The 21,274-nt window shown below is 33.6% G+C and overlaps 2 protein-coding genes across 2 annotated transcripts in view; one reads left to right on the plus strand and one right to left on the minus strand.

Moving 5' to 3' along the window:
- Nucleotides 1–21,274, plus strand: part of LOC130445575 (short coiled-coil protein A) — a 50,619-nt gene that overhangs the window by 13,017 nt on the left and 16,328 nt on the right. The gene's annotated exons all lie outside the window — the stretch shown is intronic.
- Nucleotides 1–21,274, minus strand: part of LOC130445574 (ecdysone receptor) — a 99,071-nt gene that overhangs the window by 12,914 nt on the left and 64,883 nt on the right. The window contains exons 4-7 of the mRNA XM_056781281.1: nucleotides 8,713–8,883; nucleotides 8,376–8,635; nucleotides 8,058–8,195; nucleotides 7,672–7,824 (exon numbers count right to left, since the gene is read on the minus strand). Coding sequence (XP_056637259.1) covers nucleotides 7,672–7,824; nucleotides 8,058–8,195; nucleotides 8,376–8,635; nucleotides 8,713–8,883 — 722 coding nt within the window. The remainder of the gene's footprint in view (nucleotides 1–7,671; nucleotides 7,825–8,057; nucleotides 8,196–8,375; nucleotides 8,636–8,712; nucleotides 8,884–21,274) is intronic.

Raw genomic sequence — 21,274 nt, forward strand, 5'->3', positions numbered from 1 at the left:
TAAGACTAATAGAAACGTCCAGAGATGATTCATGTTAATAATAATAACGTCCAGAGTTAGTTTAAGACAAATAGGAACGTCCAGAGTTAGTTTAAGACTAATAGAAACGTCCAGAGATGATTCATGTTAATAATAATAACGTCCAGAGTTAGTTTAAGACTAATAAAAACGTCCAGAGATGGTTTATGTTAATAATAATAACGTCCAGAGTTAGTTTAAGACAAATAGTAACGTCCAGAGATAGTTTAAGACAAATACTAACGTCCAGAGTTAGTTTAAGACAAATACTAACGTCCAGAGTTAGTTTAAGACTAATAAAAACGTCCAGAGATGGTTTATGTTAATAATAATAACGTCCAGAGTTAGTTTAAGACAAATAGGAACGTCCAGAGTTAGTTTAAGACTAATAGAAACGTTCAGAGATGATTCATGTTAATAATAATAACGTCCAGAGTTAGTTTAAGAAAAATACTAACGTCCAGAGTTAGTTTAAGACTAATAGAAACGTCCAGAGATGATTCATGTTAATAATAATAACGTCCAGAGTTAGTTTAAGACAAATAGTAACGTCCAGAGACAGTTTAAGACAAATAGTAACGTCCAGAGACAGTTTAAGACAAATAGTAACGTCCAGTGATAGTTTAAGACAAATAGTAACGTCCAGAGACAGTTTAAGACAAATAGTAAGGTCCAGAGTTAATTTAAGACTAATAGAAACGTCCAGAGATGATTTATGTTAATAATAATAACGTCCAGAGTTAGTTTAAGAAAAATACTAACGTCCAGAGTTAGTTTAAGACTAATAGAAACGTCCAGAGATGATTCATGTTAATAATAATAACGTCCAGAGTTAGTTTAAGACAAATAGTAACGTCCAGAGACAGTTTAAGACAAATAGTAACGTCCAGAGACAGTTTAAGACAAATAGTAACGTCCAGAGACAGTTTAAGACAAATAGTAACGTCCAGTGATAGTTTAAGACAAATAGTAACGTCCAGAGATAGTTTAAGACAAATAGTAACGTCCAGAGACAGTTTAAGACAAATAGTAACGTCCAGTGATAGTTTAAGACAAATAGTAACGTCCAGAGACAGTTTAAGACAAATAGTAACGTCCAGTGATAGTTTAAGACAAATAGGAACGTCCAGAGTTAGTTTAAGACTAATAGAAACGTCCAGAGATGATTCATGTTAATAATAATAACGTCCAGAGTTAGTTTAAGACAAATAGGAACGTCCAGAGTTAGTTTAAGACTAATAGAAACGTCCAGAGATGATTCATGTTAATAATAATAACGTCCAGAGTTAGTTTAAGACTAATAAAAACGTCCAGAGATGGTTTATGTTAATAATAATAACGTCCAGAGTTAGTTTAAGACAAATAGTAACGTCCAGAGATAGTTTAAGACAAATACTAACGTCCAGAGTTAGTTTAAGACAAATACTAACGTCCAGAGTTAGTTTAAGACTAATAAAAACGTCCAGAGATGGTTTATGTTAATAATAATAACGTCCAGAGTTAGTTTAAGACAAATAGGAACGTCCAGAGTTAGTTTAAGACTAATAGAAACGTTCAGAGATGATTCATGTTAATAATAATAACGTCCAGAGTTAGTTTAAGAAAAATACTAACGTCCAGAGTTAGTTTAAGACTAATAGAAACGTCCAGAGATGATTCATGTTAATAATAATAACGTCCAGAGTTAGTTTAAGACAAATAGTAACGTCCAGAGACAGTTTAAGACAAATAGTAACGTCCAGAGACAGTTTAAGACAAATAGTAACGTCCAGTGATAGTTTAAGACAAATAGTAACGTCCAGAGACAGTTTAAGACAAATAGTAAGGTCCAGAGTTAATTTAAGACTAATAGAAACGTCCAGAGATGATTTATGTTAATAATAATAACGTCCAGAGTTAGTTTAAGAAAAATACTAACGTCCAGAGTTAGTTTAAGACTAATAGAAACGTCCAGAGATGATTCATGTTAATAATAATAACGTCCAGAGTTAGTTTAAGACAAATAGTAACGTCCAGAGACAGTTTAAGACAAATAGTAACGTCCAGAGACAGTTTAAGACAAATAGTAACGTCCAGAGACAGTTTAAGACAAATAGTAACGTCCAGTGATAGTTTAAGACAAATAGTAACGTCCAGAGATAGTTTAAGACAAATAGTAACGTCCAGAGACAGTTTAAGACAAATAGTAACGTCCAGTGATAGTTTAAGACAAATAGTAACGTCCAGAGACAGTTTAAGACAAATAGTAACGTCCAGTGATAGTTTAAGACAAATAGGAACGTCCAGAGTTAGTTTAAGACAAATAGGAACGTCCAGAGTTAGTTTAAGACTAATAGAAACGTCCAGAGATAGTTTAAGACAAATAGTAACGTCCAGAGATAGTTTAAGACAAATAGTAACGTTCAGAGTTAGTTTAAGACTAATAGAAACGTCCAGAGATAGTTTAAGACAAATAGGAACGTCCAGAGTTAGTTTAAGACTAATAGAAACGTCCAGAGATAGTTTAAGACAAATAGGAACGTCCAGAGTTAGTTTAAGACTAATAGAAACGTCCAGAGATAGTTTAAGACAAATAGGAACGTCCAGAGATAGTTTAAGACAAATAGAAACGTCCAGAGATAGTTTAAGACAAATAGTAACGTCCAGAGATAGTTTAAGACAAATAGTAACGTTCAGAGTTAGTTTAAGACTAATAGAAACGTCCAGAGACAGTTTAAGACAAATAGTAACGTCCAGAGACAGTTTAAGACAAATAGTAACGTTCAGAGTTAGTTTAAGACTAATAGAAACGTCCAGAGATAGTTTAAGACAAATAGGAACGTCCAGAGTTAGTTTAAGACTAATAGAAACGTCCAGAGATAGTTTAAGACAAATAGAAACGTCCAGAGATAGTTTAAGACAAATAGTAACGTCCAGAGATAGTTTAAGACAAATAGTAACGTTCAGAGTTAGTTTAAGACTAATAGAAACGTCCAGAGACAGTTTAAGACAAATAGTAACGTCCAGAGACAGTTTAAGACAAATAGTAACGTTCAGAGTTAGTTTAAGACTAATAGAAACGTCCAGAGATAGTTTAAGACAAATAGGAACGTCCAGAGTTAGTTTAAGACTAATAGAAACGTCCAGAGATAGTTTAAGACAAATAGGAACGTCCAGAGTTAGTTTAAGACTAATAGAAACGTCCAGAGATAGTTTAAGACAAATAGGAACGTCCAGAGTTAGTTTAAGACTAATAGAAACGTCCAGAGATAGTTTAAGACAAATAGGAACGTCCAGAGTTAGTTTAAGACTAATAGAAACGTCCAGAGATAGTTTAAGACAAATAGTAACGTCCAGAGACAGTTTAAGACAAATAGTAACGTCCAGTGATAGTTTAAGACAAATAGTAACGTCCAGAGATAGTTTAAGACAAATAGTAACGTTCAGAGTTAGTTTAAGACTAATAGAAACGTCCAGAGACAGTTTAAGACAAATAGTAACGTCCAGAGACAGTTTAAGACAAATAGTAACGTTCAGAGTTAGTTTAAGACTAATAGAAACGTCCAGAGATAGTTTAAGACAAATAGGAACGTCCAGAGTTAGTTTAAGACTAATAGAAACGTCCAGAGATAGTTTAAGACAAATAGGAACGTCCAGAGTTAGTTTAAGACTAATAGAAACGTCCAGAGATAGTTTAAGACAAATAGGAACGTCCAGAGTTAGTTTAAGACTAATAGAAACGTCCAGAGATAGTTTAAGACAAATAGGAACGTCCAGAGTTAGTTTAAGACTAATAGAAACGTCCAGAGATAGTTTAAGACAAATAGTAACGTCCAGAGACAGTTTAAGACAAATAGTAACGTCCAGTGATAGTTTAAGACAAATAGTAACGTCCAGAGACAGTTTAAGACAAATAGTAACGTCCAGTGATAGTTTAAGACAAATAGGAACGTCCAGAGTTAGTTTAAGACTAATAGAAACGTCCAGAGATAGTTTAAGACAAATAGTAACGTCCAGAGATAGTTTAAGACAAATAGTAACGTTCAGAGTTAGTTTAAGACTAATAGAAACGTCCAGAGATAGTTTAAGACAAATAGGAACGTCCAGAGTTAGTTTAAGACTAATAGAAACGTCCAGAGATAGTTTAAGACAAATAGTAACGTCCAGAGACAGTTTAAGACAAATAGTAACGTCCAGTGATAGTTTAAGACAAATAGTAACGTCCAGAGACAGTTTAAGACAAATAGTAACGTCCAGTGATAGTTTAAGACAAATAGGAACGTCCAGAGTTAGTTTAAGACAAATAGGAACGTCCAGAGTTAGTTTAAGACTAATAGAAACGTCCAGAGATAGTTTAAGACAAATAGTAACGTCCAGAGATAGTTTAAGACAAATAGTAACGTTCAGAGTTAGTTTAAGACTAATAGAAACGTCCAGAGATAGTTTAAGACAAATAGGAACGTCCAGAGTTAGTTTAAGACTAATAGAAACGTCCAGAGATAGTTTAAGACAAATAGGAACGTCCAGAGTTAGTTTAAGACTAATAGAAACGTCCAGTGATAGTTTAAGACAAATAGTAACGTCCAGAGACAGTTTAAGACAAATAGTAACGTCCAGTGATAGTTTAAGACAAATAGTAACGTCCAGAGACAGTTTAAGACAAATAGTAACGTCCAGAGTTAGTTTAAGACAAATAGGAACGTCCAGAGATAGTTTAAGACAAATAGTAACGTCCAGAGACAGTTTAAGACAAATAGTAACGTCCAGAGTTAGTTTAAGACAAATAGGAACGTCCAGAGTTAGTTTAAGACAAATAGTAACGTTCAGAGTTAGTTTAAGACTAATAGAAACGTCCAGAGATAGTTTAAGACAAATAGGAACGTCCAGAGTTAGTTTAAGACTAATAGAAACGTCCAGAGATAGTTTAAGACAAATAGTAACGTCCAGAGACAGTTTAAGACAAATAGTAACGTCCAGTGATAGTTTAAGACAAATAGTAACGTCCAGAGACAGTTTAAGACAAATAGTAACGTCCAGTGATAGTTTAAGACAAATAGGAACGTCCAGAGTTAGTTTAAGACAAATAGGAACGTCCAGAGTTAGTTTAAGACTAATAGAAACGTCCAGAGATAGTTTAAGACAAATAGTAACGTCCAGAGATAGTTTAAGACAAATAGTAACGTTCAGAGTTAGTTTAAGACTAATAGAAACGTCCAGAGATAGTTTAAGACAAATAGGAACGTCCAGAGTTAGTTTAAGACTAATAGAAACGTCCAGAGATAGTTTAAGACAAATAGGAACGTCCAGAGTTAGTTTAAGACTAATAGAAACGTCCAGTGATAGTTTAAGACAAATAGTAACGTCCAGAGACAGTTTAAGACAAATAGTAACGTCCAGTGATAGTTTAAGACAAATAGTAACGTCCAGAGACAGTTTAAGACAAATAGTAACGTCCAGAGTTAGTTTAAGACAAATAGGAACGTCCAGAGATAGTTTAAGACAAATAGTAACGTCCAGAGACAGTTTAAGACAAATAGTAACGTCCAGAGTTAGTTTAAGACAAATAGTAACGTCCAGAGTTAGTTTAAGACAAATAGGAACGTCCAGAGATAGTTTAAGACAAATAGTAACGTCCAGAGACAGTTTAAGACAAATAGTAACGTCCAGAGTTAGTTTAAGACAAATAGGAACGTCCAGAGTTAGTTTAAGACTAATAGAAACGTCCAGAGATAGTTTAAGACAAATAGGAACGTCCAGAGTTAGTTTAAGACTAATAGAAACGTCCAGTGATAGTTTAAGACAAATAGTAACGTCCAGAGACAGTTTAAGACAAATAGTAACGTCCAGTGATAGTTTAAGACAAATAGTAACGTCCAGAGACAGTTTAAGACAAATAGTAACGTCCAGAGTTAGTTTAAGACAAATAGGAACGTCCAGAGATAGTTTAAGACAAATAGTAACGTCCAGAGACAGTTTAAGACAAATAGTAACGTCCAGAGTTAGTTTAAGACAAATAGGAACGTCCAGAGTTAGTTTAAGACAAATAGTAACGTTCAGAGTTAGTTTAAGACTAATAGAAACGTCCAGAGATAGTTTAAGACAAATAGGAACGTCCAGAGTTAGTTTAAGACTAATAGAAACGTCCAGAGATAGTTTAAGACAAATAGTAACGTCCAGAGACAGTTTAAGACAAATAGTAACGTCCAGTGATAGTTTAAGACAAATAGTAACGTCCAGAGACAGTTTAAGACAAATAGTAACGTCCAGTGATAGTTTAAGACAAATAGGAACGTCCAGAGTTAGTTTAAGACAAATAGGAACGTCCAGAGTTAGTTTAAGACTAATAGAAACGTCCAGAGATAGTTTAAGACAAATAGTAACGTCCAGAGATAGTTTAAGACAAATAGTAACGTTCAGAGTTAGTTTAAGACTAATAGAAACGTCCAGAGATAGTTTAAGACAAATAGGAACGTCCAGAGTTAGTTTAAGACTAATAGAAACGTCCAGAGATAGTTTAAGACAAATAGGAACGTCCAGAGTTAGTTTAAGACTAATAGAAACGTCCAGTGATAGTTTAAGACAAATAGTAACGTCCAGAGACAGTTTAAGACAAATAGTAACGTCCAGTGATAGTTTAAGACAAATAGTAACGTCCAGAGACAGTTTAAGACAAATAGTAACGTCCAGAGTTAGTTTAAGACAAATAGGAACGTCCAGAGATAGTTTAAGACAAATAGTAACGTCCAGAGACAGTTTAAGACAAATAGTAACGTCCAGAGTTAGTTTAAGACAAATAGGAACGTCCAGAGTTAGTTTAAGACTAATAGAAACGTCCAGAGATAGTTTAAGACAAATAGGAACGTCCAGAGTTAGTTTAAGACTAATAGAAACGTCCAGAGATAGTTTAAGACAAATAGGAACGTCCAGAGTTAGTTTAAGACTAATAGAAACGTCCAGAGATAGTTTAAGACAAATAGGAACGTCCAGAGTTAGTTTAAGACTAATAGAAACGTCCAGTGATAGTTTAAGACAAATAGTAACGTCCAGAGACAGTTTAAGACAAATAGTAACGTCCAGTGATAGTTTAAGACAAATAGTAACGTCCAGAGACAGTTTAAGACAAATAGTAACTTCCAGAGTTAGTTTAAGACAAATAGGAACGTCCAGAGATAGTTTAAGACAAATAGTAACGTCCAGAGACAGTTTAAGACAAATAGTAACGTCCAGAGATAGTTTAAGACAAATAGTAACGTTCAGAGATGGTTTAAGACGAATAGTAACGTCCAGAGAAGATTTATTATTAATAATAATTTCTGGAGATGGTATAAGTTTAATACTAACGCCCGGAGATGGTTTAAGATTAACAGAGATGTCCGAGGATGGTTCTTGGTTGATAGAAACGTTTAGAGATGTTTCAAGGTTAGCAGAGACGTTGCCAAATAGTCTTATGTTAGTAGAGACATTCAGGAATGGTTCAAGGTTACTGGAGAAGTCTAGGGATGGCTAAAGGTTAATAAAAACGTTAAAAGATTATTTGATCTTTGAAAATTTAAATTGTCCGTTGCAAATACGACAAAAACGATTTTTCGTTTTTGAGATATTTTGAAAAAATTATTTTCTAACCTCCAAATGAAATTGAAAATTTTCTCACTTCTAAATCCGATTGTAACTTACCTTTAAAAGCGATATTTGATCTTCTCTTAAAAGTTTGTCGAACCCTGGTAACCGTTTTGCGAATTCCACGATCAGCTGTACAGTTAATATCGTTATTTCGGTTATATGTCTAAATCGAACGTCACACTGGTCCTCCCCTTCCATTGGAGCGTTCTAATCATCAAAATTAAAAAAAAAATAATTTCAATCACTTGGTTCAGATACTAATTTTGTACTATTTGAAGGGACCGCAAAAACAAAAAAAATTCATTTTCGTATTAAATTTATTCCGAGATGAAACCCTAAAATGACCGGACTAATAGTTAATAGTACGTAGGAATCGATGGCGGCGTTGCCAAATTTCTTATCCGGCTGTAAAAATGGAGAAAAGTTGACGTTCGACTTACCACAATTCGTTTAACATCTTCTTCCGAAGGATGTTCGTATTCGTTTTGGAAATAGACGAGTCGATGTATGAGTTCTTCTTGTTCGGGCGATATAGCTTTGACGAGTCCGTTTGTCGTGCCCTTTTCAGTATCCGAAAGCTGAAACAAACCCAGATACGACTGCTGAAAATAAATAAATCTCTCACATCAATTCGATTTTTACGAATATATACATTTTTGTTTTTTTTTTTTTATTATTTTTTCGAAAATTTAAAGTTCGTATTTATATTTAATCTACGACTTTAAACGATACGATAAAATAAAAGAAAAAATATTTACTTCCGGTTCCATTTTGATAAGATCCGGCGATCCGTTCGTCGTGCTGTTCGGTTTATCCTTTTCCTTTTGGGCTTTCTTTTCTTTTCGTTTTACGGCACATTGCACTTCCGGCACCACACATTCCGGCCTCATTCCGACGCTCAGACATTTCTTCAATCGACATTCCTGACATTTTCGCCTCATGTACATATCAATTTCACAATGGTTTCCATATTTACACTGATATACCGCGTTTTTCGTTATACTTCTCCTAAAGAAACCTGTCGGTAACAAAGAAAAATAGAGTTGAAAACAAAAAAAAAAAAAAAACCAAAATTTCCGATCTGATTTCGTTTACCTTTACAACCTTCACACGTGAGCGCGTTATAGTGGTACCCGGAAGCTCGATCTCCGCAAACGAGACACAATTCTTCTTGTTGCCGTGGCGTAGGCCCTTTCTTCTTTTTGGAATCGCAACTGTCAGCGCTGTATCCGTTTAAACTACTCGGTGGGGATAAATCTTCTCGACCTGAAAGCCAATTATAATACATTTACTAGATTTGAAAAAAAAAACATAATATATTGTAAAATTTGAAAAATAAACACGAAAAAAGTATAATGTTGTGGGAATGTGGCAATTAAATACCCATCATCAAAAAATTGAATTTGTGGAATTTCGTATACTTCATTTAATCTTTTCTATCCCGTTTTTTTTTCTTTGGGCGTCATCTTTTTCTTCTTTCTCCATTTCTTTCCGTTTTTTTTTTATTTTCTGTATATTATCTGTTCTCCCATTTCTTTTATTTCTCATATTTCTAGTTTATTTCCATCTCATCATGTTTCTATTTCTTACAATTGTTTCAAAGGCACTAATTTTGACTATCCCTGTTGTTTTTTTTTTTAATAAATATCGAAAATTTTGAGTCATATGATTATTTCTTTTTCGATTAATTGTAAAATTTGAAAAATAAACACGGTTCTTGTCCACGAAGTATAATGTTGTGGGATTGTGGCAATTAAATACCCATCATCAAAAAATTGAATTTGTGGAATTTCGTATACTTCATTTAATCTTTTCTATCCCGTTTTTTCTTTCTTTGGGCGTCATCTTTTTCTTCTTTCTCCATTTCTTTCCGTTTTTTTTTTTATTTTCTGTATATTATCTGTTCTCCCATTTCTTTTATTTCTCATATTTCTAGTTTATTTCCATTTCCCCGTGTTTCTATTTGACTAGGCCTGTTGTTTTTTTTTTTTTCATAATTATTTTTTCTGTTTCAATGAATGATTTTTATTTATTATCTAACATAATGTAACTTGAAATTATTTTTTGTCGCGCTTCAGCCTTGACTAGACTTATTAACTGTCATTGCAAAATTGTTTGTACAATATTATGACATTGTACAATCTACCTACATTTTTTGCACGTGCTTAATTTCGAACTACGACAACCTTGTATATATCTAAAAGTTATTATAGAACGTCTTATTCGAAATCTCGAAACTAATGATAAACGCGTTTAAAAAATTAATTTTTACGACACGAATATGTTGACCTAAAATCCCCTTTCTTGAAAAAAAAAAAAAAAAAAAAAAATTTGCTTTCTCCGATTACCATTAATATAAATCAACTTTCTTTTCGACGAAATGATGTATTATAAATTTGGCAACGCCGTAAAAACTGTTATTACCAACATTATTCTACGTTTCGTATTTCTTTTTTTTTTTTTTTATTTTGTTTGAAATGTAAATTCGAAACAATTTTAAATTTTCCTCCTACGAAAACAAATCCGCAATCACCTACTGTCTATTTACAATTTCCATGGAGATCAACGCGCTGAAAACTATTCATCTGAGTGACTGAAATCTATGTATGGATCGTCCTTGACTTCGCCATCGTCGTGTCTAAGCGCATTTTTCTAGTTGGTTTTGTTTTCTTTCTACTGTGGCGAACGTAATGGGGGTTTTTGTGAGAAGATGGAGTTAGACCGGTTTACACGTAAACCAGTTAAAAAAAAACGTTATATTACATTTTTATATTCGGACTGTACATGCCACAAATAAGAAATACAATACGAAAATATTCTACTTTCACACTTTTTTGTTAATAAAAAAAAAAGTACATAATTCCATACGATAATAATTAACTATTTTGTAATAGTTACATGTGATTTATACACCGTCAAACAGCTGTTTTGTCAAGGTCGCTAATTAAAAATAAATTTATTTTATTCCTTCGTATTACGTACGTCATGCGAATCGAGCCTTTGTTGAATATCACTGACGTATGCGGAAACCGGAAATGAATAGTAAATTGTATAATTAAACGAAGAATTACATTTTTCGAGAAATTTATGCAACCAGTATTACAAAATGAAATATTCGAACGTGGCGTCATCTGTTTTTTAACAATATCAAACTTCAACGTAACATTGGTTGCCTACAATCACGTTACAAAATAACAAATTCGCAAAAGTAAGGTTATGTTATTATTATCGGTATTATCGAACAAAGTATTAGCATTTTACTTTTCTCACGATTGTTCAGTGGACCGTGAGGACAAAACCCGTTTCATGGCAATGTCGCTATTGTACTAATTACGATTCTTTTCCTCTCGTTGAATAACGAATTTTAATTGTCAAAGATCTGGCTAGTGATATCGATTATTATATTACGAAAACGAATGATAATAATAATTGGCAATAACGGTAATTTCTTTTTGAAATACGTTGCGGTGTTGCCGGCGATGAGAAAAAATTCTTTCCTCTCCCGATTTTTTTTTTTAGTTATACGCCAATGTTTTTATTTAATTACAATAACGGCCTTCAACCTGAACTTTACACACGAGTCATTGTTCATAATATCCGCAATTATAAACTACAAAATCAAGATGGATCGTTCAGTTTTTTTTTCACTTATAAATACTACAGGGGGTATGCATAATGTAAATGCCTGCATTGTTTTCCTTAACAATCAAGTCGGATGAATTTTTTTTAGTATTCTACTCTATTTAAGGTGAGAGAATTATATATATATACAGAGTGAATTATAAACATAGAATATTTAAATTATCGAAACAGATTTAAGGAACAAGGTCGATATTATAGTTACATTGCTGTCAGATTTTTTATTTTTATGAAAATTTATGTAATTGATACTTGATATAAAGTAAGTCATATTAAATACTTCCAGGGAGGGTTTAAGGTTAATAATTAGAATAAATGACAGATTATACTATTTAATATACAGGGTCTTGAGATATTTCGTAAGAATAATATTCCCAGGGAGGATTTAAGGTTAATAATAACGTCCAGGGATGGTTTAAGGTTAATAGTAACGTCCATGGATGGTTTAAGGTTAATAATAACGTCCAGGGATGGTTTAAGGTTAATAGTAACATCCAGAGATGGTTTAAGGTTAATAATTAAAATAAATGACGGATTATACTATTTAATATACGGGGTCTTGAGATATTTAGTAAGAATAATACTTCCAGGGAGGGTTTAAGGTTAATAGTAACGTCCAGGGATGGTTTAAGGTTAATAATTAAAATAAATGACGGATTATACTATTTAATATACGGGGTCTTGAGATATTTAGTAAGAATAATACTTCCAGGGAGGATTTAAGGTTAATAGTAACGTCCAGGGATGGTTTAAGGTTAATAGTAACATCCAGAGATGGTTTAAGGTTAATAATTAAAATAAATGACGGATTATACTATTTAATATACGGGGTCTTGAGATATTTAGTAAGAATAATACTTCCAGGGAGGGTTTAAGGTTAATAGTAACGTCCAGAGATGGTTTAAGGTTAATAATTAAAATAAATGACGGATTATACTATTTAATATACGGGGTCTTGAGATATTTAGTAAGAATAATACTTCCAGGGAGGATTTAAGGTTAATAGTAACGTCCAGGGATGGTTTAAGGTTAATAGTAACATCCAGAGATGGTTTAAGGTTAATAATTAGAATAAATGACGGATTATACTATTTAATATACGGGGTCTTGAGATATTTAGTAAGAATAATACTTCCAGGGAGGGTTTAAGGTTGATAATAATGTTCACAGATGGTTTGAGGTTAATAATTGGGTTCAGAGATGGTTTAAGGTAATATTAGAAACGTCCAGAGATAATTCAAGACAAATAGTAACGTCCAGAGATGGTTTAAAAAAAAAATAGAGACTTTAAAGTAATTTCAAAATAGACAGGAAAAGTTTTAACGTCGGTAGAGATAAATAACGATGGTTCAAGGTTGTTGTCAGATGTTTTATTTTTCTGAAAATTTAGGATTTAGTTAATCGATACTCGAAACTTAATTTTTATACAAGGTTGGCACGAAAACAACTCATTTAACGGTTTGAGAGGCTTATTAATCGGATTTTATACGAAAAAATATATTCTTCAAGGTGTTTAATCGCTTTTTTTTCATAATTTTTAAATCAATTCGATCTTATTAAATCCCCTCTCGTGCGAGATTATAAATATTAAGAGACATTCCGAAGGTGTGACTAATTAGAATAAATGACGGATTATACTATTTGATATACGGGGTCTTAAGATATTAATACGTTTAATTAAGCTAAAGGTTAGACATTTAATCAGGATTTCGTTGGATTTAACATCGAAAAAAATAATAATTCTACAATGTATTATACGAGAAACTCGAAATAATTCGTTGTTAGAAATTAATCACAATAGAAAAGTCAGATTTCCGGAAAGTGTCCAGATGTTTAAAATGTCTAAAATGCCATCGGATTTTCGACGTAATTTCGTAACCTTGAACGTCTATACGTGTATTAACTGACATATTTACGACAGATGGTTGGCATAACTGCACAAAGAAAAGATTACCGAATTTGCATAAACTGACTACAATTATTATGGCAAAACTCTTTTTTTTTTTTTATTTTGTTTACTTTCAACGTTGCCAAATCACCTGTATGTTCAATTCGAAATCAAATTAGACGTTGTCTAATATAATACGAGGAAAATCGGTAAATTATCGGATTTTTTGGATTGTTTCGAATCGGTAGCACAAACAATACCGAACAAATCGGAAAAATTCGCGCCAAAGCCAAAATTTCAAAAACTTCTTCCGAATCAAAACGTCTCTGGTTCGTGTAAGTATGTAACGATGAGAAAATAGTAGGATTTGATATATTGGTTTTACCTAAAACGTGTACCACAACTATATTGTATTTATCATGATACAGCGACAAAAACTTTCGATATATCACTTAATTAGTTATTATTTAATTACGTGTAGTGAGGTAGGTAATTATTTTTATATATTGCGAAATATTAATTACATTCGATTATCGCTTACCGATCCATAATTTTATTTATATAATTTATGTTTTATAAACAAAACTGACTAATATATATCACGTACGAATATTATTTTGTAATAAATATCGACAGAAATAATAAATAAAACAAATTTTACTTCATTTTCTAGTTCATATTTTTTTTTTTTGCCCTAGAAAATCGAAAAATGGATGGATTTTGATGATCTTGATCTCAAAATGTTCCATTTTACGGCGGATTTATAAAAAAAATTAGTAGAAATAGCCGGAATGAAAATTTCTCATAGTTTTACTGTTTTAAATCGTAAAAAAAACGGTTTTGTAAAATAATCATTTACAAAAAATTATCTCATTATCAGATAAAGTTCTTATATTTTTTTTTTGTATTCTACGTAAATTAATAAACAATTTAAAAATAAAAAAATCCAAAAAGAATGATTTTTTCGGTTTTTATAGCTTAAAATGAAATCGATGGAAAACAATCAATTTTCGTGAATTGTTTCGTACTATATTCTTCGATGTTAATAGTTTTTGGACCATTAAAAATCGAAAAATAGATAAATTTTATAATTTTGGTCTCAAAATGTTCCATTTTACGACGAATTTATGAAAAACACGGGGGTATAGCGGCTGAATTTGCGGTTTTTAATAGTTTCAAACCTCAAATAGTAGAAAAACTTTTTTTTCAAAATATTCATTTTTTTATGTAAATTGCGAAAAAACTCGATTCCACGACGTCAGAAACAGTTACGAAGGATTATATGTAGATAGTCATGAAACTGTAAAAAATATTTATTTTTTTTTTTAATTTTCGTATTTATTTTTTATAAATAGAGCCAAAAAACCAGGTGATTATTACCTTTTTTTTTTTTTTTTTGATTGAATCTAGTGGAAAAATTGTATCGAGTCTAATCCGATTCGTATAACGAGTGTATTTGTGTACAATTTTTTTCCATTCGCCGCAATTTTCTAACAAAATTAAATAAACACTATAATACACCTGCTCTCTCTCTCTCTCTCTCTCTCTCTCTCTCTCTCTCTCTCTCTCTCTCTCTCTCTTTCTCATCATGCAATGTAGCAGAGGTCGCACAATGTCATGGTCACGGCCAACCAGATCGGCATTTGCAAAATGCAACTGCACCGCCTGCCACGATTCCTCTCTTGCTCTTTCTATCACATTAACACACACAGAAAATATTCCTTTTTACGTATATCGATTGAAAATTAACTACGAAATATTATTTTCGACATAAAAACAAATTTTTTTTATAAAAAAAAAAACCGACAATCCCTCACAGATTTATCACCGTGCTGAAAACTTCGCAGTCTCACACATAGATGACGGTACTAGTATTAATTCGACAGCTGTCATACAATAAGTTATGGTAAACTGTATAAAAATCGTTTTTTTGATGAATTTTCCACAAATTTCTGTATTGCGGTCCGACAAAGTACTTCACGTCGATCCAAAAATGTTTTAGTTTTACGAACCGTCTCTTTCGATGCGTCGTTTCATTAATGGCGTAGTTTCTACTTGTCAAATGTCAAAAAAAAAAAAAAAGTGACATTTACCGAAATGGCGGGCCGTTCAAAATCACACCCCTTATTGGAAAACCCAAAAAACTAAAAGAAATCTGGTGGTGGATTAGGATTAAAAAAATTTTACAAGAGGAAGTCTCGATCTGGAAACTAACCCCATCGTATCCAACCTGATCAAAACAGACTCTCAAATATTTTGTTGCCATATTCGGCGACTTCTAATTTGCGTTGTTGTTTGTTATGTCTTATAAAAATTGTTATCGTGAAAAATAGTTTTTACGCGTTTGGATTCGATTCGGAGTCGATTGAAGCGAAAAAAATAAAAGACGGTTATATCCGAAACATTCCCTCGGAACTTGCGGCCTTGATTTTATAAAAAAAAAAAAAGGATTGAAAATTAGGTTATGTTGATAGTGGGATACACGGAAAACAAAAGCATTCGACTATTATAATAAAAGATGTAAAATGTACGAGGTAGATATCAAACTACGGACGCATTTACATTTTAATATCAAAATTATAATTATCGCTAATATTTACATAAATTACCCATTAAAAATTCAATAATTGTTTATGTTTACAGTAGGGAACAAAGAACTCAGAATTATACTTTCTTATTAACACTTCTATAATTATTATTAGATTGTTGAATTATATACGAGGTCTGGCTATTGAATAACGAGACCGCGCGCCTAGAGGGCGCCCTACACGGGCGCGGTATCTAAATTATCTTGTCTATGCACGTCCCGAAACACGTAATTTCTCGTTGAATTGAAAAAAATTCCAACTAAATGATATAAATTGTAGCAAAAGTCCTACGGGGATAATTCTCTGTGTCGTGAGCGTGTTTTTTTGTGGTTTAAACGCTTTAGTGAGGCCCTGAAGATGACCAGCGGCCGGATCGTCCGGAAACAGTGACCAAAATCAACCAAATTGATTTTGTGCGAAGTTGGTGCCAAAAAATCTGATTCGAGACCAACAGATCTGATTCCAAACCGACCCGACCTAATTCTGTGTACGAATTTGGAATAATTTTTATATTAAAACCTTTTTTCCGTAACCGGTTTCGTTATTTAATAGCCAGACCTCGTACATTAAATTAACGCCGAACTAATAGTTTTTTTAATTCCTCATTATCCGTTTCAATTTGGATTTCCTTGTAAAGTTAAACACACTGACGGTTCGGGGCATGGGGGAGGATGAAACTACATCTTTGAGTACGGTTCAAACAATGACAAAGGACATCGGTCTCGGTAACGTCAATTGGGACACGACGGGGTGTTATTCAGTTAGATCCTAACGCGTCCCAAATTTGACATCTCTTATTTTAAAGGCGATATCATATATGGGACTCGATAATACACATATTTTTTTTTGTTTGATCTAATTGATAGCATGAAAAGTATGGTAATTCCGACTCTGTAGGATGTCCTAGTTTCCGGCACGTATCGGTGTCGCTTTCGAGTCAAGATCGTCACCAGCCAGATTTACAAATTGCAATAGAGATGTTACACTCGCTTTTAATGATTAATTCCGAAATATTTTCCCAAAATACGTCAATCTATGTTGTATTCGGTACTAATGCGGCGATTTTCATGAGTCGGGAGAGAAAAATCAGTCAAATACATCGAAAGAAACGATCGAGTACTGACGATGACCCACAACTAAGAAGCCCGTATCAAAATGGTACGTGAATTGGAGCTCGACATCGGATTTTTCAATTGTAGCGACTTTCCATAAGTTTTACGCATTTTTTTTTTTGGAAATCGCTTTACCAGAGAAACTTCCTATGGACGGAAATTTTCGATATTATACTAAAATTTAACGTTAACGAAAATATTTATTCGTTATAACGCGATAATTACATGAAAATCGAATCGGTATTTGGTAACGGAACCACCTCTAGAGTTACACAACTTTCGATTGGTTTTTACGAGACCAGAAATATCCATAGTACTTTCTCGAAATCGAAATAATTGCCACACCACACGAAATTACTACAGTGGACTAATATCCTTTCGCCAAGGACATTCTTAGGTATCAATATTTATACAAAAATTGCCAATATTGTCTTTTAAAAAAATTAATCTTTACGAGGAAATCACATCCACTGATATTCTTCTCAATTACCAAAGACCGATTGAAAATCAGTTAATTTGTTTGGCTCCTGTAACAGATGAAGACTCCGGTTACTGTATCAATTAAATCCCTTACTGGGGAGTTAAATTTGAAACCATTTCGTTGTTTCACGGGCGTAAAACGAAGGATTATGGCTTGGAAAGGAGGTCGATACAACCTCAGCATCCTAGGATGTCTTGGACGGTTTCCCAGATCCCTATTTGTTCAGAACCATCAGGATAAAGAGGTTTTTTCGCTAAACCCCATACAAACCCATCAAATTGAGTCATCTTGTGCACTGGCCTTTATCCTCAAACCCCAGAGGTACAACAATTCGAAATCCAGCAGCTGTTTTCCGCATTGGACAGTCCCGCTAGCTTCAGAGCATCGAGCCTTACTGGGGAGTTAAATTTGAAACCATTTCGTTGTTCCATGGACGTAAAACCAACGATTATTGACCTCTTGGAAAGATTAATCTAAAACTCTTGGCTTGGAGAGGAGGTCGATACAACCTCAGCATCCTAGGATGTCTTGGACGGTTTCCCAGATCCCTATTTGTTCAGAACCATCTGGATAAAGAGGTTTTTTCGCTAAACCCCATACAAACCCATCAAATTGAGTCATCTTGTGCACTGGCCTTTATCCTCAAACCCCAGAGGTACAACAATTCGAAATCCAGCAGCTGTTTTCCGCATTGGACAGTCCCGCTAGCTTCAGAGCATCGAGCCTTACTGGGGAGTTAAATTTGAAACCATTTCGTTGTTCCATGGACGTAAAACCAACGATTATTGACCTCTTGGAAAGATTAATCTAAAACTCTTGGCTTGGAGAGGAGGTCGATACAACCTCAGCATCCTAGGATGTCTTGGACGGTTTCCCAGATCCCTATTTGTTCAGAACCATCAGGATAAAGAGGTTTTTTCGCTAAACCCCATACAAACCCATCAAATTGAGTCATCTTGTGCACTGGCCTTTATCCTCAAACCCCAGAGGTACAACAATTCGAAATCCAGCAGCTGTTTTCCGCATTGGACAGTCCCGCTAGCTTCAGAGCATCGAGCCTTACTGGAGAGTTAAATTTGAAACCATTTCGTTGTTCCATGGACGTAAAACCAACGATTATTGACCTCTTGGAAAGATTAATCTAAAACTCTTGGCTTGGAGAGGAGGTCGATACAACCTCAGCATCCTAGGATGTCTTGGACGGTTTCCCAGGTCTCTATTTGTTCAGAACCATGAGGATAAAGAGGAGGATTCGTCATGGTACTTGCGTTTGCAATTTTCTTGAAATTTTACTAGAATTCCCCGCTAAATCCCACACAAACCTATCAAAATGAGCCATCTTCTGAACTGACCTTTATCCTCAAGCCCCAGAGGTACAACAAATCGAAATCCAGCAGCTGTTTTCCGCATTGGATAGTCCCGCTAGCTTCAGAGCATCGACGCTTACTGGAGAGTTAAATTTGAAACCATTTCGTTGTTCCACGGGCGTAAAACGAAGGATTATGGCTTGGAGAGGAGGTCGATACAACCTCAGCATCCTAGGATGTCTTGGACGGTTTCCCAGATCTCTATTTGTTCAGAACCATCAGGATATAGAGGTTTTTTCGCTAAATCCCATACAAACCCATCAAAATGAGCCATCTTGTGCACTGGCCTTTATCCTCAAACCCCAGAGGTACGACGATTCCTTGAGGGAGACACCAGACAACTTTTTGAACAAATACCTTAAAGTTATTCAACAACCAAAGGTATTGAAGACATTCAGATAAATTGGAAACCAATTGGAAACTTTCCACTATGGTATCAACGCCCCAAATAAACAATGACGTGAAAAGATAAGAAATCGTGCGTGTGTCACTTACCCGACATCGAACTCGTATCACTTTTCATCAAAGTATGTCCCGCAATGGCGATTCCGTATCCGTTCGGTAAAATCAAATTCCTGTGTCCTTGATGATTCAAATCGAGATCGAAAAATTCCAAATCAACATCTCCGATATCGGTGGAAGCCAACGAATTAGCCGGCGACATAATCAAAGTCGAAGATGTTACTTCGGAATTACTGTCTTCCGATGACGGTATTCGTACGGTTTGCGAACCGGACCATCTCCTTTTCATATTCGATTGGTCGACGATAGATGGCGATACGATAGAGGGATGTTCCTTTTTGATACCGAACACCACTACGGAATCGTTTTTCGGCGCGGCCGGTAAATTATTTGAATAGACGGTTATTGACATTTGTATTATTGGAATGTCTGTTCGCGACGATTCATTATTCGAAACTGAGGAAAATATTGGGGTTAATAAACCGCTTCGCCAAAAGAATATCGCGTTTCGACAAGAAGTAGCTGGGAAAAACGTTTCAAAAAATGTTAGATTAGAGCTAGAGTAAACGTCATTGACTGATCAAGATTTGGGGTATTTTCCATACGAAATAACAAATTTTGGAGGAGATTCCACAGATGGAGGATTGTAATTTTAAACTGTCCCGCACATAGCCCGGATTTGAACCCTTTTGAAAAAGTATGGAACAATTTTTACAGAATGGTGAACGTATTTATCTTTATAATGATCAGTGATGCGATAGTTTTTAGGCGAAGTAGGTATATTAACCATTACTTATCGGTCTATGTACAACGACGGGGTTTGCATTAAAAAAAATTTGGTATTTTCGAAATTGTCGATTTATTTTCGACACGAATCGATTGATTAAATATGCGTCCAAGTAACTTTCCACATTGGATTATTTCAGTTTCTTATTTGTGACAAATATACAGGGTGAAGTCGTAATAGTTTACAAGCCAATTTTATACTTTCGCGGTTCCCTCGTTTTTGCGGCTCTAGAAAATCGTTAAATCCTCCGATTTTGATGATTTTTTTTTAAAAATTTTGCGGATTTATGAAAAAAAAAGTATGAGAACAAGAAAAAAATGATTGTATTGTTTTTAGTGCTTTAAATTTTCATGAAAATACACTCGATCACGTATAATTCTTGACAACTTTTTTCCAAATAGTCAAATGAATTTTTTTTTCAAAATCTACACAAAAAAAACAAACAAAATCACTTATCTTACTAAAGTTGACTGTTAGATATAGAAAATGAATAAACAAACATTTTTCAAATTTTTTCGTTCCAAAATGTTCGATTTTCGGTGTAGATTAACAAAAAAAATAAACGAACTGCGTTTTGTAAAAAAACTATTTGATATTTCTAGGTGACATATTTCCCATATTTTTTTTCATAAATCCACCGTAAAAACGACGATTTTAAATTTTCGATTTTCTAGAAGCGAAAAACGAGGGGAGCGCGAAAAATATAAAAGTTATTAAAATTTTACAAGGATCTCATTTAAAATATCGATTTTTTTCTTGACACGAATCGATTGATTAAATATGCGTCCAAGTAACTTTCCACATTGGATTATTTCAGTTTTTTATTTGTGACAAATATACAGGGTGAAGTCGTAATAGTTTACAAGCCAATTTTATACTTTCGCGGTTCCCTCGTTTTTGCGGCTCTAGAAAATCGAAAAATCCTCCGATTTCGATGATTTTTTTTTAAAAATTTTGCGGATTTATGAAAAAAAAGTATGAGAACAAGAAAAAAATGAATGTATTGTTTTTAGTGCTTTAAATTTTCATGAAAATACACTCGATCACGTATAATTCTTGACAACTTTTTTCCAAATAATCAAATAAAGTTTTTATAATATTTTTTTTTTCAAATTTTTTCGTTCCAAAATGTTCGGTTTTCGGTGTAGATTAACAAAAAAAATAAACGAACTGCGTTTTGTAAAAAAAACTATTTGATATCTCCAGGTGACATATTTCCCATATTTTTTTTTCATAAATCCACCGTAAAAACGATTTAAAAAAAAATAATCAAAATCGGATGATTTTTCGATTTTCTAGAAGCGAAAAACGAGGGGAGCGCGAAAAATATAAA

This window comes from Diorhabda sublineata, chromosome 6 (assembly GCF_026230105.1).
Source record: "Diorhabda sublineata isolate icDioSubl1.1 chromosome 6, icDioSubl1.1, whole genome shotgun sequence".
NCBI lineage: Eukaryota > Metazoa > Arthropoda > Insecta > Coleoptera > Chrysomelidae > Diorhabda > Diorhabda sublineata.